General features: G+C 41.7%; 1 protein-coding gene across 4 annotated transcripts in view; it reads left to right on the top strand.

Moving 5' to 3' along the window:
* The window catches only part of CLCN1 (chloride voltage-gated channel 1), an 83,188-nt gene extending 70,025 nt beyond the window's left edge, over window positions 1–13,163 (top strand). For all 4 annotated transcript variants that reach the window (XM_061637759.1, XM_061637753.1, XM_061637760.1 and 1 more), the window contains exons 22-23: window positions 7,761–7,847; window positions 8,706–13,163. In XM_061637759.1, the coding sequence (XP_061493743.1) occupies window positions 7,761–7,847; window positions 8,706–9,098 (480 nt within the window). In that variant the 3' untranslated portion in view covers window positions 9,099–13,163. The remainder of the gene's footprint in view (window positions 1–7,760; window positions 7,848–8,705) is intronic.
* Window positions 13,164–21,632: the final 8,469 nt, after the last annotated feature.

The following is a 21,632-nucleotide window of genomic DNA, read 5'->3' as shown; positions in this document are numbered from 1 at the left end:
TATTGAAACCTTGGTGGGCTGCCAAATATGCCTGATGGGTGGCTGCATTTGCAAGTTCTGTAGGCCTCCCCTAGAGGTCTTTCCCCAGTTCCTTTTCTTTCTCTCCTCCCTGTCAGATCTTCCTGTCATCACAAGCACACTCCTTCCACTCACCACATCTCCATGTCTCCTTGCAATGCTGCTTTCCAGAGCTGACACATCAGCGAGGGCTTCAAATATGAGGTGGCAGTGGAAGGGTTAGCACCAGTCTCCAGTAGTGGCTGGGCTGGTAGCATGTTGACTTTGCAGGGCTGTAACGTTTAACCTTTTCACCAATAGGGCTTGTACAACTCTTATTTAGGAAAGTGTGCCATTATACACGTGCAGAGGGCCACGAAAAATAATTTCAATTATTATCTGCACACGTATGGACAGGGGCAGAGCTTCCATGTAAGGCATCACAAGTATGATTTTCAGACAAAGTTGACTCTACACCTGTTATTTAGAAGCAAAGCCATACCACATGACATAAGTTTTCTAATTCATGCACTGATTATACCTACACATCTATTGCCAAAAAACTAAACACACACACACTTTTAAAATTAATTTAACTTTTCATTATCCAAAATACTTCTTTCTCTAAATTAAAAGAACAAAGCATTCCAACCAATAGACAAAACACAATTATTTCATTTGAACCAGAGCACATTAGAGCTCAGTAGAATATATATTATTCACATTTTCAGGACTGGGCCATGCGTATATTTGCAATGCATGGCTCCGTCCTGAAAATGTGAATAATCTCTGCTCATGAGCGGTGTACATCACATCAGACCAATAATAATCAGCCTCTGCTATTTCTAAAATTAGGGTTTGGGGAAGATTGCGGAGTCTAGATAAGATATGTCTAGATAAGTTTTGGGCACAAAACCCAAACTTTTCATTTTAGAAGTTCACTGACAAAACCCACCAAAAAAACAAGCTATAAATAATAGCATCAGCATTTTCCTCATTCCTCTGCATTAAATATATTCTGAACTTAAGCTTAGGGGAAGGACTTTTTTGAAGCAGATCCACACACCTTTTGTGGAAATACTCTGGAACTGCATGTGACTCAGATCAACCTGCCCCACCTTGCCCCACCCACAGTAGCTGCTGCAACTTTTAATAAGTGAATGCAGGAAAATGGTTAGTACAGAATTTGTTGTAAGACATACACAAGTCATCCACTATTTCTCCTCCTAATTATCATAGAATAGTAGAGTTCAAAGGGGCCTGTAAGGCACGTGAGTCCAACCCCAGTTCACAAAAATAAATGCAAAATGATTAAGTAAAAAATAGATATTTATTATAGAAACAGAGTCACAGTTGTTCGCTTCCTTGCTCTGCAGCAAAGTTACAAATATACTAAACAAAACAAAAAAGGTCCTCAAAGTAAGAAACGCTCCCTGTTGCCTCTTTGATTACCTGTAAGATTTGGCCTTCGGGAAACAGCTCTAAGCTGTTAAGAATCAATGTACACTTCTGATATAATCTAAGGCTACCACATGGAATTGTTCTTGAGTCCTGACTCCTCCCTAATTTGCTATAGTGGCTGTGCTAGATAGGCCTCATAACAACAGATGGAGTGAGAGCCTTCCTAGAAGGATTGGAAACCAGGTAGTACTGTGAGAGATCTTTTTGCTATACCTATACTTTTAGATTAGGATCTGTTTAGTGATGCACAAAGCTGATTGGCTAAAGAATAGTAGGTTGACATAAATGTCTGCAGAGCTTATCTGAGTTCAACTAGAAGTATCAAATGTGTGTGGGACAGGAAATAATGTGTGGCTTTGAGATTTTTGGGGGGGTATTTTTAACAATTGCTTGACATTCCCACTGAGGAGACTGTGCCCCAGTACCCCTAGCAGACCAGCTTCCAGTGCAGGTCTTATTAAACACACATTTGTGTTTAACATCTATATGAAGCCCTTGAGAGCAGTCATCAGGAGCTTTGGGGCAAGGTGTCAGCAGTGTGCTGATGATACCCACCTCTGTTTCTCTGTAACATCTGAATAGGGAGAGGCCATGCAAGCCCTGCACTGCTGCCTCAACTTGGTGGTGGGCTGAATGAGGGCCAATAAACTGACTCTGAATCCTAGCAAGACAAGACTGTAGTTTGTGGTTCCCGAGTTTGGATAATTGGTCAGTTACCTGCTTTGGATGGGGTCGTACTCCCTCTGAAAGAGCAGGTCCATAGCCCGGGGGTGCTCCTGGATCCATCTGTGCAGATGAGGGCCTCCTGCAGTTACCATCTTATCAGGTCCGTTCTGCACAACATAGGAAGCAGACTTTTAGTGCAGTGGCACCTACCCTTTGGAGTTCCCTCCCCTTAAATATTAGGTGCCATCTCTGTTATCTTTTCAGCGCCTACTGGAGACCTTACTTTTTCAACAAGCCTTTTAAGTGGAGACCTTATCCCAACTGCGTCTGTGTTAGGACTGCTTTCTAAGATGTTTTAAAGCTTTTTTTAAAAGATATTTTTAAAGATGTTTTGTTTTAATAAGTTTGTAAGGATGTTTTGTTGTAGTATATTTTAAAGGCTGTTTTTATGATGTTTTAGAGTGTTTTGTGCTTTTTTTGGCTCTTACTGGCAGGAAGGGCAGGACATAAATAAAATAAATAAATAAATGAATAATATTTGTGAATAAGAGGCAGGCGAAATAAAAAGAAAGAATAGATTCCAGCATTGAAACTACTTTCAGTTTCTCATTAGAACTTCTCATACAAATCCTGTCTCCCTAATGTCCTATAGAATCCTTAAATTCACACTATTGTTACAAAATCTACCCTTACAAAGGGTGACACTTCTTTAGAAAAGCTTGACACCAGGTGCAAAAGTTCATTTCCAAGAAGTTAATTCCAAGAAGCAAGCCACTTGTGTCCGCTGTAGCCACTCTTAACACTCCTGCAGAGAATACATCTACAGAACAGTGTTGAGAAATTGTTGAGAGTCATTCTGACTCATTAATCCTCAAGGTGGTGCTGTCTCAACTGTAACTCAAGGTGATTCAGGTCGCAGCACAAATGCCTTTTCTGAACATGCAACACCATTAAATGTAGATTCAGCACAATGTCTAAATAGAGTGGCAATATTTAGTTGATTAATCAGTTCAAAATCTTTTAATAGATTAAAAAGGTGTTCCTGATTAATTAAGGAACAATTTTTAAAAGTATATATAAGTACATACAAAATATGGGTAGTAGGCTTCACCTTAAACAAAGCATCCCCCCTTCCCTGTTTCACAAGAGGGAATGCTTCTGCCTCTTCTAAGAGGGTGCCTGCTAAAATATGTGGTGGCCATATCTAAAACCAGAGAGAGCTTGTTCTTTTCCTTCAGACCAATTGTTTATACATATGCACTGTTCTGCAATTTAATCAATTAAAACTTATGCGATCGACTAAGATTATTTTTATTGGGTGACAGGCATACATATGACACCAACTGTCTGTTTTTCTTGCCTACCCGGAATTGGGGAAAAACAAGAGGTTGTCAAGCATCTGGCAGGCCAATACACTTGGTGGTGGGCTGGTTTAGCTTGGTGGATCACATGTTGCACAGAAATGATCATCAAATTTATTCAGGCAAAAACATAATCTAAGGATCATTTTCTATAGTTATAGCATTTATGCTGCATTCGCTGTTATTGTTGTTGCTATGTGCCTCCAAGTCGACTACAACTTATGGCGACCCTATGAATCAGTGACCTCCAAGAGCATCTGTCATGAACCACCCTGTTCAGATCTTGTAAGTTCAGGTCTGGGGCTTCCTTTATGGAATCAATCCATCTTGTTTGGTCTTCCTCTTTTTCTATGCGCTTCTGTTTTTCCCAGCATTATGGTCTTTTCTAGTGAATCATGTCTTTTCCTGATGTGTCCAAAGTATGATAACCTCAGTTTCATCATTTTAGCTTCTAGTGACAGTTCTGGTTTAATTTGTTCTAACACCCAATTATTTGTCTTTTTTGCAGTCCATGGTATCCGCAAAGCTCTCCTCCAACACCACATTTCAAATGTGTTGATTTTTCTCTTATCAGCTTTTTTCACTGTCCAACTTTCACATCCATACATAGAGATCGGAAATACCATGGTCTGAATGATCCTGACTTTAGTGTTCAGTGACACATCTTTACATTTGAGGACCTTTTCTAGTTCTCTCACAGCTGCCCTCCCCAGTCCTAGCCTTCTTCTGATTTCTTGACTATTGTCTCCATCTTGGTCAATGATTGTGCCAAGATATTGATAATCCTTGACATGTTCAATGTCCTCATTGTCAACTGTAAAGTTGCATAAATATTCTGTTGTCATTACTTTAGTTTTTTTGACGTTCAGCTGTAGTCCCACTTTTGTGCTTTCCTGTTTAACTTTCATCAGCATTCGTTTCAAATCATTACTGGTTTCTGCTAGTAGTATGGTATCGTCTGCATATCTTAAATTATGGATATTTCTCCCTCCAATTTTCATACCTCCTTCTTCTTGGTCCAATCCTGCTTTCCGTATGATATGTTCTGTGTATAGATTAAATAAATAGGGTGATAAGATACACCCCTATCTCACACCCTTTCCAGAGTATAGGTTGCGCATCAGGACAATCAGATGCTGTGGCACCCCCATTTCTTTTAAAGCATTCCATAGTTTTTCATGATCTACACAGTCAAAGGCTTTGCTGTAATCTATAAAGCACAGGGTGATTTTCTTCTGAAATTCCTTGGTCTGTTCCATTATCCAACGCATGTTTGCGATATGATCTCTGATGCCTCTTCCTTTTCTAAATCCAGCTTGGACGTCTGGCATTTCTCGCTCCATATATGGTAAGAGCCTTTGTTGTAGAATCTTGAGCATTACTTTACTTGCATGGGATATTAAGGCAATAGTTCTCTAATTACTGCATTCCCTGGGATCCCCTTTCTTTGGAATTGGGATTTATATGGAACACTTCCAGTCTGTGGGCCATTGTTTAGTTTTCCATATTTCTTGATAGATTTTAGTCAAAATTTGGACTGATTCAGTCTCAGCAGCTTGTAGCAACTCTATTGGTATGCCATCTATTCCTGGTGATTTGGTTCTTCCAAGTATTTTAAGAGCAGCTTTCACCTCGCATTCTAAAATTTCTGGTTCTTCATCATATGGTTCCTCCATGAATGAATCTGTCATCCTGGCATCTGTTTTATAGAGTTCTTCAGTGTATTGCTTCCATCTTCCTTTTATTTCATCTTGGTCATTCAGTGTATTCCTCTGTTGATTATTCAACATCCCTACCCTTGGTTTAAATTTCCCTTTCATTTCTCTAATCTTTTGGAACAGGGCTCTTGTTCTACCCTTTTTGTTGTCCTCTTCTATTTCTATACAGTAACTATTGTAATAGTTCTCTTTGTCCCTGCGTATTAGTCGCTGTATTGTTGCATTTAGGGTTCTGACTGTGTTTCTATCTCCTTTTGCTTTTGCTCTCCTTGTCTCTTTAACCATTTTAAGAGTTTCTTCAGTCATCCATTGGGGTCTTTCTCTCCTTTTAACTAGAGGTATTTATTGTCTTCTTGCATTCTTCTCTGATAATGTCTCTGACTTCACTCCATAGTTCTTCTGGTTCTCTGTCAACTAAGTTGAAAGCCTCAAACCTGTTCCTTATTTGATCTTTATATGCTTCTGGGATGTTATTTAAATTGTATTTTGGCATTATGATTGCTTTGTTGGTCTTCTTTAGCTATACTCTGATTTTCGATATGACCAGTTCATGATCTGTACCGCAGTCTGCTCCTGGTCGTTTTTGCAGAAAGTATGGAACTTCTCCACCTTCTGCTACCAATCATATGATCAATTTGATTCCTATATTGACCATTTGGCGATGTCCATGTGTATATTCGCTGTTATACTTCATATCAATCTGAGTTCAGGCCTAGTTATTGGGTTGAATCGGCCTTGGTTATCCGATGGATGACCTTTATCGGGAGAAGGACAGGGGGAGTGCGACCCTGTTATTCTTACCATCTTGTCCCCGAAGCTGTTTAACATCTATATGAAGTCCTTGGGAGTGATCATTAGGAGATTTAGAGCGAGGTGTCAGCAGTACACTGATGATACCCAGCTCTATTTCTCTGTAACATCTAAACTGGGAAAGGCCATCCATGCCTGGATTTGGTGGTGGGCTGGACGAGGGCCAGTAAACTGAGTCTGAATCCTAGCGAGACAGAGGAACTGTGGGTTGGTGGTTCCTGAGTTTGGATAATTGGTCAGTTGCCTGCTTTGGATGGGGTTGTACTCCCTCTGAAAGAGCAGGTTCATAGTCTGGGGGTACTCCTGGATCCGTCTTTGTTGCTAGAGGTCCAGGTGACCTCAGTGGCTAGGGGTGCCTTTTACCAGCTTCAGCTGGTAAGACATCTGCGGCCGTTTCTGGACCAGGATAGCCTGACCACTATTGTCTATGTACTGGTAACCTCCAGGTTGGATTACTGTAATGCGCTCTATGTGGGACTGTCCTTGAGGTTGGTGTGGAAGCAGCAGCTGGTGCAAAATGCAGTGGTGCGATTGCTCACTGGGGCAGGTTATCACTAACATGTAACCCCGCTGCTGAAAGAATTGCACTGGCTGACCATTAGCTACCAGGCTAAGTTCAAGGTTCTAGTTTTGGTGTACAAAGCCCTATGCAGCTTGGGATCAGGATACCTGATTGTCTTATCCCTTATATAGCTAGTTGACCACTACACTCTGCAGGTGAGGGCCTTCTGCAGATACCATCTTATCAGGAGGTCCGTTCCACCCAACATAGGAAGTGGACCTTCAGTGTAGTGGCACCTACCCTTTGGAATTTCCTCTCCTTAAATATTAGACAGGCGCTATCTCTGTTATCTTTTTGGTACCTTCGTCTTTCAACAAGCCTTTTAAGTAGAGACCTTATTCCAGTCTGTGTCTGTGTTGGAATTGCTTTTAAGATGTTTTTAAAGCTTTTTTAAAAAGATGTTTTGTTTTAATATATTTTAACATCTGTTTTTATGATATTTTAGTGTTTTTGTTTGCTATCCTGGGCTCCTACTGGGAGGAAGGGTGGGATATATATTTAATAAATAATAATATTAGCTTCTCAATTAGGGATGGAAGGATCTGTCAATATTGGTTCTCTCAGTTTCTCATTTTTCCCAATATTAAATTCAGTTCTTCACATTTCTGCAGCAAAAATCCTCATGAAACTTCTTCAGCATTTGTGCAAATTTCTCCTAACACACACATTCTTTGTATGCAGTTTTCTCTAATGTACACATTTTTGCAATCAATTTCTCCTAATATAATGCATTTTGGGTTGTTTTCATTTATATATTAATTTTTATACAAATTTCCCCCTAATATATGCATTTTTATAAACAATGTTTGATTGGACAACTGCAGCGCAAAATTAAGATAAACGCGAATTTCAAAGGATAGCTGTGTTTCAATTCTCATACTGTTTCAGACAATATGAATTTGATAGATTCAGCTTTAAGTGTGAACTGAATCAAATTTCTCCCCCATCCATATTCTCAATACCAGCAAAACATTACAGTGTACTGGGTAGGTGGGATCCCTACCACTAACTATTCAGATCCAAGGAATGAAGTTTTTGTAGCTGGGCTTTGCTGGATTTTCTCTTCTTGACTAGGGTGCAACAAAATCCACCACAAGTCTCATTGAGATTCTCCATGAGTCTACAATGATTGGCTTATCTGCTTTTCTTATTGATGGAAACTGTCTTATCTCTCCACTCTCACAGACACATACTTTGTTCTCATTGCTGGGACTCAGCCATGCTTATGTAACTAGTATGGGGAAGCTAAGAGGTGTGATCGCCCTGGAAGAGGTAAATTTAACTTTGCTACCTTCGTACTTCTTTGATCTGACTCAAATGTTCAGTGTATTTTAGCCTGGTGGATTTTGCCTAGAGGGGTAAAAGTTTCAACAGTTTTACCCACTATGGTTCAAGAGAGATAAATAGAGATAATTAAAAACGGCATGATAAAGGTAGTCTTGCCCTACCTGTATACAAACTTTTATTTCATTGCTGTGGCCAAAGTTTTTGCAGGATTTTGAAACAATGCCGAAACCTGCAAACCCTGTTTATCAGAGGAGAAGCTGTAATCCCTCTTTCAACCCCCGTCAACTTTCTGGGGATGGGAAGGGAAAGTCTGTCTCTAGCCTATTCCTACTTCATCAAGCCAGACTAGATGCCCCTCCCACTTAATTAGAGAAATTAGGCGGCAGATTATTGACTGGGGCATATCATTATTACAAACTTGGTTTTGTACCAGTTTCACTCTACAAAGAATCATGGAAACTTTAGCTTAGTGGACAGTGCTGAGGATATTTTGTTAGGCTGGAGGCTCCACATAGAACTGTCTTTCTCAGGGTTCCCTGGGATGACAGAAAGGCTCTTTAAACCACTTAAATCTGTGGTTTAGAGATGCCCCAAGAATATTTCCATTGAGATTCTATCAACTGAGATTCTGCATCCTTTGCATGGATATTTTCTCACCCCTTGACTCAAAGTGGACTCATTTATAGTCATTTTTCCCCTCAGAAGGGATCAGGAGCAGAATGAACATTGTGGTGGAATCTCTCACGTCTCCTGAATTACTTACTACAGAAATAGTTCTTTCTTTGTTGGTGGTAGTGCACCTGATCAGCTCCTCTGTTAACTCCCTGTCTCCAAATCTCTCAGCTCCAGAAAGCGATTGAGGGCTCCACATGCTCAGGTGTTCACCTTCGTCCTCCCCTTGCGAGCTTCCGGGACGCTACCCAGACCTCAAGCAGCAAGGAGCAGTCTAAATGGGCTGCACAGATGTGGAGCAAACAGGACGGTGATGCAGCACCCAGTGAAACCACAGCAGACTCGGGGACAGAGAGCTCAGTGGCCCCTAGCTCTCCCTTTCCACAACCTTCTCCCATGCCCAATGAAGGGAAGGGGATGTGCTGTGCCTCAGTTGCTGATATGGACCTGGAGGAAATGGAGCTTTCTGGCCCAGCTGCTGAGAACATCTCAGACATCCTCAAGGACCTCAACCTACGCTCCACAGACCTGTCTGAGGAAGATGACGATGATGTGCCACTATAATTGTACAGAGAGGAGGGGGTCCATCTCACTTCTTTGCCAAGCTACTCCTGCCACACTTGCTTTCCAAAGAGGCCTGTGGCCAGCTTCTCTTGCACTAAGGGGTGGTAATCCACACTGGAGAGCTGTGGCTGCGTGGGCTGACTCTTCCACCTGCCAGTGCCAATGGGTGGGGTGTATTTTGATGACTATGGTAAGTGTGTGTGAGGCATTCCATAGGGCCCCATCCCCTGTGGGGAGATGTTCATTGCACACTGTCCAGCAGTTTCTCTTCAGATAAGCCTGCCCCCCTTTCTCCACTTCCCTTCTTCTAAGCATGACATGGCCATTGCCATTTTCCTCACCTTGTTTCATGAAACACTTCACTTGGAGAGGAGAGAGATGAAGTATTTAATCCAGGCTCAGTCCAGATGTAGAAAATTCCCAGTTTGTGAACAGATCCAGAATGAGGAATTGCTTACTGTTATAGAGTGCCCTTTCCTCCAGCATCATTCCCCCGATATGAAATTGCCACTTTGTACATCTCACAAGTCCATCTCCTCTCATGGTTGTAGCCTTAAGCCACACCTTTTCCCCCTGCCACCTTCCAAATTCATCCTCATCCACCATTCCCACCCAGAAATCTTCCTTATACTGAAATCTACCACTAATGTGTGGGGCTTGCGTTGAGAGGTGTTGCAAAAATTGGGCTCATTCTTTATTGAGGATAGTATCTCTGCTCCGTCCACTGAAGAAAAAAGAAGGTAGAAGAAGCGAAGCAGTTGTTCAGGCTCTATCACTTGTTCTATATGTTTCTTGGAGATGGCTGGGACTCTTGAGGTGTGAAAATGAAATAAAGGAAAGACTCAGCACCCTGACCACACTGTAGGAAATATAGAGCACCTCTTTAAAATCCTGATTTGATTTGCTGGAAGAAGAGGAATGAATCTAGCCTCTTGCTAGCCAATAGGCAGGATTCCCCCACCACCACCACTCTACATGTGCAGCCTCGGCTACTGGATTAGAGCAAGGAACACGTACGCTACATTGCAATACATGATTTCCCCACCCAGCTAGGGAGATGCATGCAGAAGTCTTCTCTGGCAAACATAATGCTCCTAGCTGGTTTAGGGCGCTACTGTTTATCTGAAGGCGATGAGCGAAATGGCGAAACCGTAAAGGGGATGTCTGAAGTCGTCATTGATTGTGCAAATATACATAGCCTAGGTCTTAAAAGTTTGTTTTTATCCTGGCACAATAGACATATATGCAAAGCAATTGTATTAAACACTAGGAATCCTGTGAAGAAATGGACGTTGCATGAGAGGCAACAAGCAGGGACACAAAGAGGAGCTGATGCTTCTAAGAGAACATCTACATTACAATTGTATGTAGGCTTTGTACCAGTTTAACAGCCATGGCTTCTCCCAAAGGTCTAATGTTTGGTGAGGTACTGACCGTTCTATTATGAATAGTCTACCATCATTTTAACAACTACGCTTCTTAAGGGAGAAAGAACGACTGTTAATCCAGTTTAAGTGTGTCATGTACATATGCCCCATATAGTATCCAAAGCAGAGAAAGGTGCTTGCCTTTGCAAACCTAGTTTAGTCTCCCCTGAAGCCACAGCAATGTCCTCCAATCATGCAGTCCAGATCCCTTGCTTCTCAAGAATCTGTCAGTTTTGATTTCTCTCCGTTTCTAATTTTTCCAGTCTTAAATTCAGTTCTCAACATTTCCACAAGTTTGCAGAAAAATAATTTAAAGTCCTCATGAAAATTCATCAGCATTTTGGTGTGAATTTCTCCTAGTATACACATTTTTGTATGCAATTTTACCTAATATAATGCATTTTTGTATGTTGGTTTCATGATTATATGCATTTTATTCACATTTTGCCCTAATATATGCATTTTTGTACACATTACTTGGCTGGAGAACTGCATTGCAAAATTTGGAGAAGTGTGAATTTCAATGTATATGGTTTTGGAAAGTGCGAATTACATAGTTCACCTTCAAATGCAAACTGAAACAAATTTTCTCATCCCTATACTCAACCCCTAATGCCCCCATACAGCTTCCCCAAGCTCCTCAATCACATTCAGAACAGATATCTGTTATTCAAGCTTCTACTCTCCTGAGCAAGATTTGGCTTACCACATAGAGATAAGCACCAGTATTGGCCTTTTTCTTCACGCACCTGGAAGAGGAAAGAGTCTGGCCTGCAAACATAGCCCTGCCTATGTGAAATTGCCAAAATGGGATTGATTCCATAAAGGAAGCCACAGACCTGAACTTACAAGATCTGAACAAGGTTGTTCATGACAGATTCTGTTGGAGATCGCTGATTCATAGGGTCGCCATAAGTCGTAGCTGACTTGAAGGCATATAACAACAACAACAAGGGTTTTTAGAATTCTTCCACCCTTTTGGACAGTTCCTTGGGGAATTAAAAATGAAATTATTACAAGAAGAAATAACCAGGCCAAAAGAATCATACGTATGGAGAGAACACTGGAAAGAACATGTACAAATATGCTCAAGTGATGGAAATTTGGGCTCAGGAATGCCATCTTGGGGTATGTTTGGTCAACTATGCTTTTGACAGCTGTGTGTCACTCAGAAATTAAGTAAGTGTAGCTCTCCTCCTGTATACTATTGAAAAGCCTTACCGAGTTCCTGTCTGTCTTGTAGTTGTTAGCCCTGCTAGGGGGAAGGTTGCGGTAATCCTTTTTGTGCTGAGGTTGGTACTTTAGCTTCACACCAGATGCATACCTCCTCCAACCCTATCAGGGATTGAACAGAGTTTTTCTTTTGCGTAACCATTCTCACTCTCCCTGCAATTCCCTTCTTCTGTTTTAAGGGCATCACATCCATTCTCAGGGAGCTTGCGGCAATTGCATGTACTGGATCAGCATATTCAATGAAAGACAAAATCCCCAAGTGGCCACGCCTGAGGGCATATGCGTAGGATTAACGGCTGCATCTTTAGCATGGTTTAATCAGCCTTTTGACAACTGATTCAGTGTCCTTAAAAGGGTGCGTGGAATGAAGATTCTGACGTATTAATGCTTATGAGTACATCCCAAAGGGGTGGTGATTTTTCAGAATTCATTACCTTGGATATTTTAAAAGTGACACATTTCATGACTAGACCGTTCTGATTCCAAAATCTCTGGGAAAGGGGTTGGCATTTTTTGAACAAAAATGGAGTTGTCTACAGTTACAGAACACAGTTATTTTATTTCTGTCACCTGTATGCATTTCAATGCTCTGGAAAGGCTGTTATTTCAAGTGTGGACATGGAAGACAAACAGTGTGCAGACCCTGCCAAGTGATAAACATGGCATAGTCAGTCAAAAGCATAAACCACTTTTCTTCTACTGCAGCTGTTGTCTGCCATTCAGGCTGTAGCCTACATGTCTGCACATATTTCTACCCTTAGCATCCTGCAAATTTGCCCTTAGAAGCCTAAGTCTTGAAGTAGTAAGCCTACATCTGGGATGTAGCATTTTAGTCTGCACATGGAAGTTCACGTTTGAATGTTCATCCATCCAGAAGTTCCTCTCACATACCAAACTAAATGTCAGGGAAGTGGTTTCTGACATGCTAACCCTTTGAGGTTTTTTGAGTATTCAGTCATTCGGTTGAGCACCCCCACCACTCTGCCAGTTGCATTCTGAAGTGCTACAGCCCAGACGCAGAGTTACTATCTCAGTGAGTTAGGCTAGCATCTCAATCACTGAATCCTGTAGGAATTCTGAGAACTTTTCCAGGCTCCCATTCATCAGGTTGTGGAACTGAAGACATTCAGCAATTGCACATGCATGCACCTTGGGGAATAGCAATAATTTTGGCTTAGCCCAACAATATTGATGTGAGTAATCCTGGATATAGTGAAGGGCAGCATACAAATCCATTAAATAAACATTACCAAAATATACAGCCACGTTACAACGAAACATAAAAAAATTAATAGAAATGTAAGGCACATATACAGTGACAGCACTTGCCCCCCCCTTTTTTTTAAGAACAGACTGTGGCCTTAGGTTTCATAGGTGGTACATCCCATGTCTGTGTTTCACCACTTCAGGCAGTGGGAGGGAGGGAGGGAGGGAGGGTTCAAAGGACTGAATACACATCCGTATTCAGATTTCATGGAGATATTAGCACCCTTTCTTGCAGTGTGAAGTAGTACAGCCCGGACACAGGTTGATAACTAGGTATAAATCAGGATTTAAACATTTGTTATAGCAAGAACATTATGTATGTTACTAATTAAATTTTTTCACTCTTATGTTGTGTGAGCATTAATAAGCATCTTCCCTATACACTACACAAGTTTTGTAGGGTCTGGGGTGTAACCTTAGCTTTTGTGTTAGGCTACTGGTTTCTAGACCAAGAATCTCAACAGGTGGCATTAATACCATATTACCAAACAAACAAAATCCAGTACCTGTCAAGGCATTCTTCAGGGAGTTGGTTGGATAAATTCTTCTGATAATTATCTTGCTCGCATGTCTGGCAGGAAGTATCTTCATGGACTGCAGAGACATTGGTTAGTATGCAGCAGAACTGTATTTCTTGGAAGTTGCTACTTCCTGTTATCTCGCTCTTGATCTGTTTAACACGGTCCTTGAAACTGTACCCCTTCTCTTCTGGGTCATTCTCCATTCTTCCATGGATTTCCCCCATCCCTAATGTTTCCTTTTTTTTTAATGTGAATGTAAAGGTGCTCCATTCTAAGCCAGTATGGGGGTGGGGAGAGGGTAAGGAAGCTACAAGGCTGGTAGGCCCAGGCTGGAAGCTCCATTCTCAAAGGGCTGCCTTCTGGCAACAGGCCATATTACCTTTCACTTGTATCTGGTGGTGTCTGAGCATCATCTCCATAGAGGAAATGGAGGGGGGAGCAAAAAAAAAAAATCTTTTAAGATATCAACAGTGTATTTAAAATTAAACAGCATGTTAAACTGTGTCTTATTTTAAAATATACAGAGCCACCTGCCTAAAGTTACTGTGTCTTTTAGCTATTTAGGAACTATACCAATGTAAAAGTATAGCCTAAGGTCCCAAATAGACATCACTGTAAATCAGCCTTTCCAAAATTGGTGCCTTGCAGCTGTACTGGCTGGAGCTGATGGGATTCGTAGTCCAAAACAACTGGAGGGCACCAGCTTGGGGAAGCCTGCTGTAAACGTATTTGCCGCCACAAATGGCAGCCATGTATCTACTTCCCAGCCTCTCCCTCCATAAAATCTAGTAGACTTTACCTCAGGTTATGAATTATTACTTCCTAGGTATCCTTCCCACCCTCATGAATGGCTATTACTGGCAAGAAAATGTGGAATGTCGGCACATCATGACCTGAGGCAAGTTTACTAAGACACTGGGGGGGGGAGATCTAGATTCATGGCTGCCATTTTCAGTGGCAACTGGGTATTTACAGTAATGTTCAGTTTGGCCCAGAGATGGCTACTGTTCTGCAAGTCAAAAAGGTAGTGCTACACACTAACTGGGAATGTTGTGTATGCCACAGTGTCATTTCTAACTCAGTGGAGAAAAATGATGCTTTGCTTTCACAAAATGAGACGCTTTGTGGAGGGGAGGGGGTATATCTTTGATGCTTTTTCAACCCAGCCATATTTTCTGTCTTTTTTCCAGTTCACTTGGACTTCCTTTTCTGAATACACACAATGCATCTGGTAAAACCTCCCCATAGAAATAAAACTCACTTCCACCAACCACAATGGCAAAACCACGTGCTGTTTAATAACAATAACTTCATGAGGTCCTTACATGCCCTTTCAGGCAATGTTCCCTCTTCCTCAGTGGATGTTAACCACAACCAGGCATAAACGCCATATAATTTTCATATCTATATTTATAGGTACATATATATATTTATATATATGGTATATATATATATTTATAGTATATTCTCATAAGTCACATTATCAAAACATGCGCAGAATAACCAGCAAAAAAGTTTCAAGCAAAGACATTCTGGAGCTGGAAGACCAAAGGCAAATCTGTTTTATTTTTGTCTGTTAAGAGGGCTTCCCCAGGACAGAAGGGGTGGTGATGGTGGTGAGAGGGTTACAGTTGTAGACCCACTTCTTGTCCTGCTCTTTCCTCATTCCCTTCTTTCTCCCTGAAAAGTCACAGACCTCAATAAATGTCATCCCCAAAGGATGGGAAGAATCTACATGCCACCCCTTGTTCAGAAATTCAGAGCAGGCAAAAAACTTAACACTGGCCCTGCCTAGTAATCTCCTAATGCAATTCATTTACTGTTTTTTAAAAAAGAGTAAAGCCGCAAACCTTTGGTTACTTAATGCACCAGTCCCCACTATAATCTGTTGTACCCCCTTTCCACCCTCAGACCCACCCACCCCTGAAAAGAGCTTTTTTTAAAAAAAAAGTCCGACTAATTGACTCATTTTGTAGCTTGGAGGACCACAAGGGTTCTTCGGCAATGCCGCCACTTCATGCACAGCACCAAATAAACCAGAGAAATATTAAAGAATACTAGCGTATATTCACAACATGGTTTCTGTCTCACACATAGCATGGTGCCTGGAAACAACAGAAGGAAGCAGAGCAAATTAAATATCCCAAAGCTCCATGATTCTTCAAATGGACTTTTGGATATAGGTGGTTTTAGACCTCGGGGGAAAAACTTTTTTTTGAAGATAAAGAGATGGCAGAAGAAATAGAGTACAGGTAAACCTGGCCTGAAACATGTGGAATGGAAGTTATTTCAGACGCCTGTTTTAGCACGTACGTAATAAACCTGCATGTGGGCTGCACCACTTCAGGCTGCAACTGGGGGCTCATCATTCAATGCTCCTCCATACAAAAACATGGTTGCATACAGAAAACTAATGTGTTAGGGAGAAATCTAGTGTTCTATTTTATTTGGAGGAGCATTCACACATGATCGGAACCCCACTTGCAGCCAGAAGTACTATAATCCAGATTTATTGAGCAGTGAAAACTAGGCCACAGGGGCTAAGTACAGTTGATAGCAGCAGCCCTGTGTGTTAGAACTGGTTGCTACCAAATTCATATAAAGCAGGGTGGGGTAACTTAAGAGAAGCAGCATCAAACAGAGTGAAATACACCCTTCCAGTGTTGCTCCCCAGCTGTTTTACTCTGCCATGCCACTCCCCGAAGAGGCTTTGAGACCAAGCAAGCACTGCAAGGAAAAAACAGCTGGGGGAAAACCAGTTTCATGAGAGGGGGAATTGCAGGTGGTGGAAATATCTGCCTGCCTCTTTCCCACTTTAAATCCCTCCTATGACATTATATGAATTTGGCACAGCTTGCTTCCAAACAGCTCTTTTCTTGCTTGTATAGACACCTCTCCTAAGAATTCCTTAAGTAGTTTTCATATTTTTTTAAAAAACAAAAAAAAACCTTAAGTGCTTGGTTAAGTGGTTGTTCAGCAAGTATCCCCCACTCCTGCATATTAGACACAGAGTAAGGCCACAGCAAAACCTTTAGTGCCAGAGCTGATTTTATGCATGAAAATGTGACATTTAGGCAGAAAATGGGAGCAGAGGATCACTTGTTTTGCAACCAATTCACCCACATCCACCTGCCATCTTAGCACTTATTTGTTACATGGCTACAAAAGTATGAAATGAGGGCACCAGCTCAGCCATGGGTTGGCTTGCTGGGGACTGGCTTTGGATCATACAAAGATACCCAAAAGAAAGGATGATAGAGTCACTAACCAGCTTCCAACTTTGTCTGCCACTAGATGGAACGGTCCACAGCCCACGTTTATAGGCCACACAAACAACGCACAAAATACTTGTTTATGCAACACCTGGTTCTTTTTATTTACAGAGGCTTCCCAACTCTTATAGAAAATTATTTTCATAGTAAGCAGGTCCAAGATAGGAACATATACGATAGCTCCTGCAGTGGAAAACTCCAAATGATACCCTTCAACTAATGTATCATGTTTATTTATTTTCGATTTATATTCCATCTTTCTTCTATCATGGAATCTAATGTGGCATACATATGGTTCCCACCCAGGCCACTATCCAGCCACTGATCAGACCCAGACCTCTTCAGCTTCAACAAGGAGGTGGCCTCATGTGCCTCCAGACCGTACCCTGAGCCACATAAGACACAATCTTATTGGAGCAGTAGTTCCCAAACTTCCCCCCCATGGACCACTTTTAAACAGCTGAGGGTCTTTGTGGACCACATACCTATTTTTCTCTCTTGTAGCAAATGTAATTCTCTTTGCTAGATGCTGTATGGTTTTTAATTTTTGTTACTTCTTTTATTTCCTATATTGTATTTTTATGTATTACGATATGCATTCCATACAATGTAATACAATGAAAATATAACAAATAAAAGGAATAAAATATAATTAAAAGTCAATGGGAATATTTAATGAGAATATGCCACAGATCACTAGAACAAAGCTCACGGACCACTGGTGGTCCACAGTTTGGGAACCCCTGGATTAGAGAGCATAGCACAAGCTGCACTGAAATTAACAGGATCCATTATGCTCTTGTGCAGCATTGGTTCATTTTAATGGAACTTATGTAGAAAAACCTCCCAGTTTTCAGCAAGCACCCTGATCAACTGTTTGGTAAGAAGGAGGGGGAATCTAAACCCAGACCACCCCCCTCTTTCCATGCTGAATGGCATTATTAGCAATTGCTGGACAAGCTGTGCCAATAAGGGAATTGGGATGGTTTCATTTCAACTTGGGCCAAATTAGTTTATGTCAATTGAAAAGTACTTGAGTAATTTTAGGGACCTCTGAAAAGTGGGATGGCTGGCGCACACATGTACACACAAACTTTATGAACTGCATTCAGGACTAAATACATGCAGCCCTGGGAGCTGGATCAAGGGAAGAAACACCTGGGGCTGATGGGAGTTGTAGTTTTAAAAAGTAACTTTTCCAAGCTCTGGATTCACGTGGTGGTGATGAAATGCCTTGTGCTACCATTTTACTACAGTAAATTTGTTATTACTAGTTAATATACATTTGCCATTTATGAAGGAGTCGGAGTTGGACAGTAGAAAAATAGAGGAGTTGGAGTCGAAGGTCTGGCGTACAGACTCCACAGCCCTGCTCCTCCCCTCCCCTCATGTAATTCAGCACATGTGGGCTGAATGACTGAGCAGGGCCATCAGAGCCTATTAGATCTGGGTTATTCTGTCAACTACATTGAAACTAGACAGCTGGTATAGCACAGTAGGGAGCAGAGCATGGCTGGGAGTCCAGAGTCTGTGAGTTCAAATCCCCGCTCATGTCTCCTGGGTGTCAAGGGCCAGCTGAAGATCACCCCCACAGCGAGTGGCTCAGGGGTTATGTGCCCTGCCACCTGTGCAGCCGTGGGCAAGCTCCATAGTCCCAAGGAGCCCAGTTGCCCCCCAGCTGGCAGTTGCAGACAAGGAAGGGTCTGGCTTGTGCAGCTGTGGCAAGCTGAGCAGGCTCTAGCCAGCTGGGGAGGACTAGCCTCAGAGGGAGGCAATGGTAAACCCCCTCTGAATACTGCTGACCATGAGAACCCTATCCATAGGGTAGCCGTAAGTCGGGACTTGAAGGCAGTCCATTTTTCATTTCACATTGAAACTGGACACCTAGATTACTAAAGCCTGAAATTTTTCTGTATAAGCCATCCCATTTCCCAGTTTGCCAATCAGACATGGAAATTACCATAGGCTCATTCTGCTTTAGCCAAGGGTAAACTGCCAAATAAACTAGCATACTATCTTGCTTAGGAGAATGTGCTGTGACAGCTCAGACGTCCTGCATTTACATATAATCTCAGCCATTAAATCCTAGGAAGGGCCATAGGTCAGGAGATAGATGACCCCAGATTCAATCTTCAATATCACCAAATTGGATTAGGAAAGACTCCTGCCTGAACTCTTGGAGAGCCACTGTCAGTGCAGACAAAAGAGAGCTAGATGAACCAATGGTCTGACTCAGTATAAGGCAACTTTCTATGTTCAATATCATTTGGGCAAGTCACTATTCCCCCAGCATCATCTGCCCCTGGGGTAAAATTTGGATTATGAATATTGGCTTACCTTGTAAGTTTATCATAATGGCTATAAGAATGCTCTCCCTGGAGAGGCTTGCCTGGCACCTACATTAATGTCATTCTGGTGCCAGGCAAATGCTGTTTTTTGTTTTTCTAGGCTTTTTTTGATTCTCAGCTGCCATTTTTTAAACTCTGCCATGTGATTTTATGCTGCCTATACTTAATATGCATTCTTCGTGCATTTTAACTATTTTGTATTCCTTACCCATGCAAGCCACCTTATGTAAGCCACCCTGACGATTTGTTGAGGCTGGAAAAAAATCAAAACAGAAAAAGGAAATATTCTGAGCACTAAGGAAAATTCTTAAACATTCTACATACTGAAGCAGAATGTCTAAGATTTCCGGGTCACCTTGGGTGTGCTTCCCCATTGGCAGCCAGATGAAACTACCCTGGTTAAGCTAAATGCCTTGCTAAAGAAAACAGAGACGACAATGTTGCTTAACAATACGCCACTAGATGAGAAATGGGAAATCATGAATGATAGAGGCATTGCACTCAGGCCTAATCTAGGTCTCATGAAGGAGGCACAATAAAATATCTTAGTATTTTATGTTTTTTATAAAGCACAGCTGTGCAGAGCTGCAAATTTTATTGGAATCATGGGGTGGAGGGAGTTGGCTTAACCCTTTCTCTGCAGGTTACTGGTTTTCTAGAAAACAAACAAATACAACTCATACATCTGCTTCTCCCCTCAGAAGGGAAAACAGTTGATAACTTTTCCCCCCATTGCTGGATCAATTTGAAAGGAAGAATGACTAAGTACTTCTCCCAGCAGCACTCTGATCAAATTTAGGGACCCTATAGGTGCCCTAAAGTTAAAAGAAACATCACATGTAATCCGACCCTCTGGCTTCAAGGACAGAAATCTGTTCCCTTTTTTTGGAATTAATCCCTACATTTCCTATTTCACTATCCCAAGTGCGAGCGTTCAGCAAGGCTAGGTAGCTCTCTGACCCCTGCGGCTGCTTGAAAAGCCCACAAAAGGCTTGGTGTGATCTGCAACTCTTCTAGTACTTGGGAGACCAATTGGGGTGGTGATGAAGGTTCATGGGAATGAGCGCATTCTTGCTGTGCGGGAAGGGGGAGTGTATGTCTCTAGCCTGGAACACACACACCCCAAACTGGGAAGCACCATCACCACTCTTTATGACAAGACACTTTACAGAGTTGTCCTTCCATGACACTCTGGCAATGCTTTTACTATATATTCGAGCAAATTTTCTAAAACTGAAGAAAAAACATTGAAATAAAATTAGCTAACACAGATGTGGCTATGTCAGCATTGTGATATTGCATCAGGGTGGATTGTGGAGTCGTACAGTTATGCTGCTCTTTGCTCATTAGGCTCTGCCCCATGGTACTGCTGCATTCCTATGAAAGTTTTAAAAAATTGTTTCTAATGGCCTGAAACCAAACACCCGTGTCATGAAAACACAGGGCTGGATTTTACTTCATTAACAACTGGATATTTCTAATGATTTGAAATATAGCTTCTCTATATGCAAGAGAGTTATAATCAGATATTTTGTGGATAAGCCTCCAGGCACTCTGGAATAATGTCTTACACATGAGCAAACAATGGTTAGTTCTACTGATGTTACTCCACAAACCAAAGTTCATTCAATCAGTATGTTCAACATCCACTAGTTAAAGCCCACTGCCTAGAATTGTACAGAAGCAATATGGGAATACAAAATATATTTGCCATGTGTCACATATTTGAACTGCATGGTTTCAGCTGGCATTGAGGGCCAAATCCTTCTTGCAGCTCAAGTGTATTTTAAGAGACCGAGCGTCTAAAAACAAATGCACGCACCATTCAAATGTGATGTATGTACATTACTCAAGTACCATAGCAAAATACTAAATATTACTTAACGTGAACACATTAATTTAGAATCCGTGAGAGTCAATAAACATGGCATCCTTTGAACTAGATCAGCCTTTCCCAACCTTTGGGTCCCTAGATGCGACTGTACAACTCCCATCATGCCTGACCATGGTCATGCTGGCTGGGGCTGACAGGAGCGATAGTTCAACAACATCTGGTGACCCAAAGGTTTGGAAAGGCTGAACTAGATTGGAAGTTCTCCAAACAAGTAAAGCTTCAAAGTGTCCCTCCCTTTCTGAGCTTTTTACAAGAATTACACAGCAGGCTGGGGCGTTCAAACACTGGAATGCAGTGCTGAATCTCTTCCCCCAACCTGCCACTTTCCCCCCACATCGCTCCCCCACACACAAACAGCTGCTTCTCTCTCAGCAATGCTCCAAGACCAGAAATAAAGTGAGGTATGGAGAAAACATCTTGGAGGGAGGGGTTCGGGAGGGCAGAAATGGTAGAGGTGGACTCATTATCCACCTATCTGTTGCTTCACTGATAAAAACACCACCTACCACCATTTCACTGATAGTGACTTATTTATATTGGAGGGCACAGATCTGCCCTTGCCACATGCTGTTC

Source organism: Rhineura floridana, chromosome 1 (assembly GCF_030035675.1).
Source record: "Rhineura floridana isolate rRhiFlo1 chromosome 1, rRhiFlo1.hap2, whole genome shotgun sequence".
Lineage (NCBI taxonomy): Eukaryota > Metazoa > Chordata > Lepidosauria > Squamata > Rhineuridae > Rhineura > Rhineura floridana.
This window is presented reverse-complemented; position numbering and strand designations above follow the sequence as displayed.